Consider the following 8,530-nt stretch of genomic DNA (forward strand, 5'->3'; position numbering starts at 1 on the left):
GGAACGCATATGAGAAAGCAAACATGTGGTTTTACCATTTAAGACAATTAACATTTGATATATGTATGATATTTGTTGTAGGTAATTTAATTAATTGTTTTAAAAATGCATTGCACAATTTCTCAAAGTAGTATATAGATGAGGTCATGGAGGAGAATCTTTACATTACTATTTTAGGATTTGATTTTTTATAACCTTAAAATTTTATATTCTATTTATAAGTTTAGATTTGAAGGAGATATTTAACCATGTGCAATACATGCTGTCCACAAATGCATGTAAACGAGGTTAGGAGGGAACATCTTTGCATTTCTAGGTTGTCCTTAGATCTTTTATAAACTCTATTTTCTCTTTCGTTACAATACTTTGAATACTATGGTACAAAAATATAATCTAAAGCATATATATGAAACATCATAAAGTAACGGTGGAATTGCATCGTGGAAGAAAAGAAAAAGTTTTGTGGTAGATGATTTTAAATTTAGTATGATAAAAAGATGAAGTGTCCTAAATTTATATATACATGCTACAATGAGAGAGGAAGGTAGTTTTGTTTTGTTTGATGAAGAAGAGCGTTGAAATGAAATAATTTGAAAAGTGAATTGAATGCTTTGCGTTTGATGAGGTATACAAACACATACTCATTAAGTATATTTCATTAATTAAGAGAGCGTAATTTTGTAAGGGCAAACTGCAAAGTATAAAATATGAGAAGGAAACATAATAAACAATTATTTGATGATTGCAAGATATTAATGAGGATGGTGATTGAATTGAAGCTTCAATATTGAAAATAGTACTACTAGCCCATTAGGTCATGGATCCAACCCTATGATCCATTTAATATTGTGGAGCCATCTTTTTATTTTCCTCCTTCTTCCCTCTCTAATTTAGTTAAAAACATAACTTTTTTTATTTAAAATCTAAATTCTTGATGTTTCTATCTCCATCACATGCAAATCCATGTGTCCTCCATGCTCATAAGATTTTTATTCTTTTATATATCAAAAATGAAATCCAACATTTCTTTACCAACCATTTGATATTAATGTTTCTTTTTTGTTTTATACTCTTTAAGTGTTTGAACCAACTTATTTGTATTCCTTATTTTTCTTATTTAATAACCCAATTCTTTATTTTCTTACCTACGTGTTAATCTCCATACAAAACCTTCCCAAAAAGTATATTTTATTTTTATTTTCTACAATTTATGCTTCTTATTCACAATTTCTTTATGCTAGTCTTCCCAATTCTTAATAATATTTTTTTTCGTAAGAAAATAAAAGGTTAAAGTCCCATATTATAACCATTAGATTTTTTTTTTTTTTTTTTTTTGGAACTTGTACTTATTGTCCCCCGATTTAACATGGAATTTCATCTTTTCTGGGCAAGTACTTCAATTATTTGCCAAATTTCATAACTCTTTTTTCCCGAAATTTAACTTCAACATTGAACTGTTCCAAAAAGTAGATATTGATACAAAGACATTAATAGGTAAAAGTAGTATTTGTAAATGTAATTTTCAAAACCCAAGTGCTAAAAGGCGAAGATTATGACACAGAGCCTATAATTATTTTATTTTAATAGTAACAAAATCGAGTTAAAGTATTCCAAAATGGAAGAAACAATACGGAAAGGACTATGAAAAATCAATGTGATTAGTGTTGCCTAAAAAGACAATGTAATTATTTAAAAGCAGAAAGGTAGGGAGAAAGTTGTATTGAACAGAGCTGTATTAATATGGGTGCCAAAAAAATGTTTGGATTAAGCAAATATGAAAAGTAAAAGTGAATTGGATAAGAATATGGATATAGCAGCAGCCCTATAATATGCATTTATTTACCACAAAATGGTGCTGCAATAGCCGTCAAAAGCAGCAACTTACTTTTCGTCCTTTGGTGGTTTAAAGAAAAGATTGAAAGAGATTTTGATCAGAATCGTTGAAAAAACAAAAGTAAATAGAAAAAAAGAAAAGGCTTGATTGGAATTTAAAATTCACTCCCCCTTCAATAATGGTGGATATGGGGCTGAGACTTAATCCTTGGTAGGCTGGCAAATTTCCCATCTTTTAATGCAATGGGGACACTTACAAATCTGTCAAAATTTATTATGGTTATTGGACTCATGAGAAAAGAAGTGATGTGTATTCAAGACAACAAACTAGGAAGGACCCAGGTGCGAGTAATTCATCACACCATTTACTGAGGCCATCACGATGTGGCTAGTTACTTTTGATTGTTTGTTGACGAGAAAAATGTCTCAAATTTATACCTGTAGGTTGTTTAAATTCCAATCATCCATCGTTGAAAGATTGACACATTGTGACATTTTCATTGAATAATTGACCCATAATCACTAATATTTTGGTTCTAGTTTCTTTTGGGTTACCTCTACATGATCATCTGAACTTTCATTAGTGAAGTAGACCCTATAGAAGATCTTAAATATCTGATTATCATGGTCCCTTTGGTTGACAGTAACCCACCAAGATCATTAACATCAACCATTGCACATTGCCTATGTTCATAGGAAGCTTCATGTTGTGGCGCCATATAAGAGATCATATATGACCTAGGTATCTGAATCCGATCCCTGAGAATACGGTTTTTGATGGACTGGATGGGACCTAGTGAGTGAAAAACATTTATTGCTTTGGATGGACCTGGTTGATGATGACCAAAAGAAAGAGTAATACCTTCCCATTGTGGTCCTGAACATGACTTCCCACGTAGATGAACAGTGGGGCGAGGTTGGGAAAAGGAACTCGCAAAGTTTCTACTGCAATATTGACAAATAATCGTAGTCTACTACGCAAGTGGAACAAGGATGAAGGATTGTATATACAAGAGAACTACCACAGTTGCAATCCATTTACAAGGTGGTTGACATGATGATCCCAATGAAGTTGGAAGGAAACCTTTCCAAAGAGAAGGCAGAGAAGGTGAAACATTTTGTTCTGTGCAGTTAGATTCAAGAGTTCCATGGATTTCCTCCATATCTTCAATGCGCAACATTCAACATTTATCTGAGTTTTATCTGGAAAACCCTGTTATACCAAATCGAATGGAGGGTCATGTGGAATAGGTCATATTTCAAGGGCTTGGCATGCCAGAGGAAGTGCTTTTGTACTTTCCTGACTCGGAGTTGCATTTCGAGATATCTGTCTTTTGGTATTGAAAGCAGTATGTCCTGTAAGTTGGGAATGTCCTTTTCTGCAACAATCACTGAGAATGCTTCCCAATCCAATACTTCAAAAAATGGTGGCACAAAATTGTCAGATATGATCACAGGTACACACTCATAAAAGATTGCTTCCACGACCCGGGGACTATTGACCTCGTAGCCCTTTGGACATATGCAGTATTTGCTGCTCTTCATATGTTGAATGTAATTCATTTTGCTAGCAACACCCGGAGGCATTGGACCAAAGATCTTCATATCAGGGTTTTTGTCTTTCCAGTACTTCAGTAGGATTGGACGAACATAACCGTGCATATTTCCAGCATAAAAGGCAAGAATGTGTCTCTGTGAAGCAGGTTTTCCTCCAAGATCTCTAAGAGGATTCCTAGCAGATCGTACGTAAGTTTCTGGAAGAGAGACGTCTCTCCCAATTTTGAAGCCAACTGTTACATCAGCATTGCAGAGTGCTTTTATGCAGTGCTCCATGTGGTGCCTTGTTTCATAAGGAGCCTATAAGAGTCCAAAACATTATGTTAAGTTTAGTGTATTGTTTAATCTTGTGTGCCACCACAGGGTACTTCATACGATCAGTATGATTAGAAGGAACAATTTGACTGGGTTTAAATAAGTCATGAAAAATCCAGCACAAGGTGATGTTCTATTTGACCATATTCAAATGCAAGCAATTGCATCACAAGTATGCTATTGGAGGGCCTTAGTGAATTCATATGTGAATGTTAGGACATCTAACTCACTGGTTTTCCTAAATTTGATACGAAGAAAAAATAAGTGAAAAGGTCAAGAGTTTCATGGAATGTACCCAATCATGGCATCCAGCAAGAAAATGATCTGCTCCACCAGTTCTATTCCAATATGGATATTTGGCTGCAATATTTTCTGCATATTCTTTCAAAAATTGACGTAAATTTGTCCTATTATGAGAATTGCGCACGTAGAGTGTGTACTCCAACATCCGAGAACTAAATGGCATATAAAATAGGTGAGCCTTTCGAGGATCCTTTACAACAAAACGCTTGTTTCCCTCCATCAGCTTCATAAACCATCCTTCTGAGGCATATAATCCCTTTAGAATTGGTTGATGAAAGATGGGCTTCTTTCCATCCCTATAGACATAGATTTTGAGTGTTCGTTCCATGAGTTCATAACTCCTGAAATCACAGAGAAAAGTTTGAATTGAACCTATACGCGTGTTTGACTTTCTAGTTTTGGTCAAAACTTCATTTAAATTTTAACAATAAGGAAAAACATTAGATATGATCAGGTAACTTAGCAAGCAATAAATCAGCACAGGTTCTTTCAGCAGACTCATAATGTATTCCATCTAAATTAAGCTTTTGAAAGAATGTGCCACTGTGTACTTTATTTCTTAAATAATTATTCTGTTCATCCTAACACTTCTCCTTTTATATTAATGCTATGAACGTAACAGCATTGTTACGTGTTCCCTATCATGAATGGATAGAACAGCGGTGTCTGAAGCATGAAAATAACTTCTAAAAGACATGAGTATACATAGTGGATTGCAAAATATGCAAAGATTAAAAAATAGTTTTAAGGACTATTTGGTTTATTCTGTGCCTCATTAAACACATAATTAAATTTGGACCCTATGTTGAACAAAATTAACACTTGAGGCTCGTGCTATGTGTGCAACATGTATAGATTCCACCAAAGCTAATGGCACAACTTGATTGAAGATAAGATGCAATGAGGCAAAGAGAAAAAAAGAGCATCCTTATAATCAACAATAAAACACGACAGGATGATTAAGCTGATAGCGAAAATCCAAAAGGACTGTATTTTTGAACTCATTTTCTTTAATACCAAACCAGATGGACCATGGTTGTACATGGAAATGTCATTTTAACAATGTGAATACTGCAATAGAATACTAGTGTTGGCTTTACCTTTTAAACATGGAAACATTACGAAACAAAGGAGCGTACAGTTCTGGGTCATTTACAGCAGAAGCTTGCACGATCAGGGACTTGGCAGAAAAAATTTCCTGATCACGTAAAGAAGATCTCCTTGGTCTCTACATAAAACAGAACGAGGTTAAGACCAAGAATAATATATGATCATCATACCAACAACTTAAAACAAACTCAAACCTCCATACCATAGCACGTGATGACCTGCGGTGACGGAATAAAATACGGTTCATCTCTTCTAGTGTAGTTACGGTCTTTGGTGGTAATTCACTCTTCATCTTCTTCCTTTTACCTATGCTTGTAGAATTAGTTTCTGAGGCTGATGAACTTAAATTTGATAGCAATTGGTGTGAATGAATTGTGTTAACTGTAGAAGTTGAGGTTTGTAGCATGAAGGTTGAAGAATTGAAAGGCATATCTGTATCCTCAAGCTTTTGTAATGACGAGTTTTTAAATTCTTCCAACTCACCAAAATCCAAATCCATTTGACCAAAGTCTTCTAACTCATTCTCCAAAGTGATAGTATTAGTATCACTCGGTTTCACAACCTGCTGCTTCAAGGGAAACCCAAAACTTGTTTCCCCATCCACGGGAAGAATAGAATCATTTGCACGATTCTTAGTGCCATCTGACTCCAAATTACCATTTGCATCAACATTATTTCCAGATTCAGAACCAAAATCAACCTCTCTAGGGATTTCCTCCTCTTTTACATACTCCCCTTTGGAATTCAGCAAATTATCGCGTTGAAATCCTTTGTCAATCTTCCCAATGGGAGTTGTTGAAACATTAGCCAAATCCAGAACCGTAAGAGGGTTACGAACCGTAGCTAATTTGGGTGAATTAGGGCCAAATTGAATGTTATAGTGATCATATTTGTGAATAGCATCCTCAGGAAGTAGAGAGCGAAGAGCATCCCCATAGGGAAGTAAAAGGGATTGAAAAATGAGATAAGTAAAAGCCACTACTCCGACCAAAAGTAAGCATCTACGAGTTTGGATGTGACATAGATTGCAGGGAAGCAAGAGATAGCCCATAATAAGAGGGAATTCAATGAGAAAACAAACCCAGGATGTTTTGTTAGCATGAACTTCGCTTCACTTCACTTGATAACATAAGAAATCTGATGGTCTGCAGAAATAGGGAAAAAGAAAAGTATAAAGAGATGAGTAAAAGCATTTTGGGAGAAGTTGTAATGAAGGTGATTTCAGTTAAAGGGAAGTAAAGAAGAGCGATTAAGTTGAAATTAAATCTAACCTTGGTGGAAGGAAGGAAGTGGAGTGGGAAGCTGAGTTTAGGGTGAAGAAATAGAAAGGTTATGTTTGCAATGGTCTCGTAGTGAGCTGAACTCCATTGTTGTTACTCATTACATTTTACCTTTATCCTCCAGACAATGGCGATTTGAAACAAAAAGATAGTTTGTTGCAGACAACTTGATTGTTGTATGTTTCTCACCGGAACATCTCTTTTTTCATTTCAAAAGTTACTTTCTTTTTTTTTGTGGAAAATTAGCAAAAGTGGACCATTTTTTGTTTTCGTTTCCACCTGTAGCAATCTGGTAAAACTAACCTATCATATTATCTATCTAATTGCTTTCTGTTTTTCCAACACCAGAAAGTCTACAAAATTCTTAATTTTACTGATAAAAGTATTAGTTATGGTTGAAGATTTGAAAATTTGTTAATTCCAATCTTCAATCTTAACTATCATTTGAAATCATAAATTTATGCAAATTTTTCAAATTTTAAAATAACTAGTTATTTTTCTTTAATCTCTCATCTTTATACTAAATCTTAACTCATTTTCTCCATATCTAATTTTTTATACAATTTCTCAAATAATTTAATTTAATTTATGTGTTCCATAGTTATGTTGACAAGATTATCGAGTAATACTAAAATTCTTTGCCAACAAAAGTCAAACAGTGATGCCTCATACTTAGTTTTTTAGCTTTGTTCCAAAACAGTGAAAAAATGTCCAATGTTATAACCTAGAATAAAACTATCTAACTTAGAACAGTGTCAAAGGAGAATAAAACTATCTAACTTAGAACAGTGTCAAATGTCTCAAAAGTTCACATCTAACTACTGGGTCGTCTCATTTTGATTAATATTAAAGTTCTCTGCCCACAAAAGTCAAACGGTGATGCCCTAGACTCAGTTTTTTAGCTTCATCCCAAAACGTTGAAAAAATGGTCAATGCTATAACCTGAAAAGAAACTATCCAACTTAGAACAATGTCAAAGGTCTGGAAAGTTCATATCTAACTATTGGGTGGTTTCATTTTGAGTAATTGTTAGGAGCAAATATTGACCAGTTTGAAGATAGTTTATTCTCAATCCTTATCATGCATATGTTCACTATTTTTATGTTTTTATGCGGAACATGAAAGTAGACTTCAAATTTAACCCAATGACACGAAAATCATATAATTCAGAGTTCAAACAAATAAGAAGGCAAATTTAACATGAGGGGGCATTTTGGTAAATATTGAAGATGATTGACACGTGGCAGCTCCTCACTCGCAGACACCCAGCCTCAAGGTCAAGTATTGGAAACCCCCTCATGCACAAATTAAGCAATCTTATTCAACCTTCAATCCGTGTCTTCCCATCTCAGCTTGTCTTCGCGCGAAACGTGGCAGCTTCTCCTCACGCGCGCCCCTTAGCCACCTGAGTTCGACTCCCACCCAACGTAAAACATTTTATTTTCTTACATTTTCAATGGCAAATTCGTAATTATATGCCAAATTTCTAAAATTTCTCCATTTTTCGTGATTTTTAAGTGTGAATGGGCTTCAGAGTGTAATTTTGGGCCCATTTGCTATAATCCCCCAATTTTTCCTATAAATATCCCTACTAATTTCTTGAGGTAATTTAAGTTTAGATGATTCTAATATTTATGAATTTCATTATTTTGATTTTTCATTATAATTAGGGTTTGATTAATATTTGATTTTGATATAATTTTTTTGTTGGAATCTCCAATTATTTGAATGAAGAGTTAGATCTTTAATTCAACTTTATTAACTATTGTAAAATTCAACTTTATTAACTAAGTTCATGAACCAATGTTTTGTAAAATTTACTTTTAAAGTTTTGGTTATTTGAAATAGGACCTGAACTTAAGTTTTTTTTCTTTGATCGTATGATTTCAAATGAATTTTTAATATATTTTGTGTCAATCAAGGTCTCTTTATCAAAATTAATGACTTCGACTTAGTTAGAAAAGTTGGGTCGTTACACTAATCATTTACAATTATTTAGCTTTAATAATTATATTATCCCCATCATATAATTATTTTTAATTTTAACATTCCATAACTTTATATATATATACATATATATAAACCACTAATATCCTTAAATCTTACCAAATTTAATTATCAACACCATTCAA

At 33.7% G+C, this 8,530-nt stretch overlaps 1 protein-coding gene across 1 annotated transcript; it reads right to left on the reverse strand.

Annotated features, from left to right (window-relative positions):
- Positions 1 to 2,274: 2,274 nt before the first annotated feature.
- On the reverse strand, positions 2,275 to 6,630 carry LOC101222347 (probable glycosyltransferase At5g03795). The gene is made up of 5 exons (XM_004148679.3): positions 6,390 to 6,630; positions 5,321 to 6,263; positions 5,109 to 5,236; positions 4,001 to 4,349; positions 2,275 to 3,690 (listed from the first exon to the last, which is right to left on the reverse strand). The coding sequence occupies exons 2-5, from the start codon at positions 6,167 to 6,169 to the stop codon at positions 3,022 to 3,024; spliced, it is 1,995 nt and encodes a 664-aa protein (XP_004148727.1). The 5' UTR covers positions 6,170 to 6,263; positions 6,390 to 6,630; the 3' UTR covers positions 2,275 to 3,021.
- Positions 6,631 to 8,530: the final 1,900 nt, after the last annotated feature.

Source organism: Cucumis sativus, chromosome 1, assembly GCF_000004075.3.
Source record: "Cucumis sativus cultivar 9930 chromosome 1, Cucumber_9930_V3, whole genome shotgun sequence".
In the NCBI taxonomy this organism is placed as follows: Eukaryota; Viridiplantae; Streptophyta; class Magnoliopsida; order Cucurbitales; family Cucurbitaceae; genus Cucumis; species Cucumis sativus.

Bases quoted from the DNA above. Each gene is read 5' to 3' on its own strand.
- LOC101222347 (XM_004148679.3), bottom strand. From the start codon at position 6,169: ATGGGCTATCTCTTGCTTCCCTGCAATCTATGTCACATCCAAACTCGT. The intron at 4,350-5,108 runs GTAAAGCCAACA...CTGTGATTTCAG, and splicing joins AATGTTTCCATGTTTAAAAG to GAGTTATGAACTCATGGAAC. The intron at 3,691-4,000 runs GTACATTCCATG...GGACTCTTATAG, and splicing joins TTGCTGGATGCCATGATTGG to GCTCCTTATGAAACAAGGCA.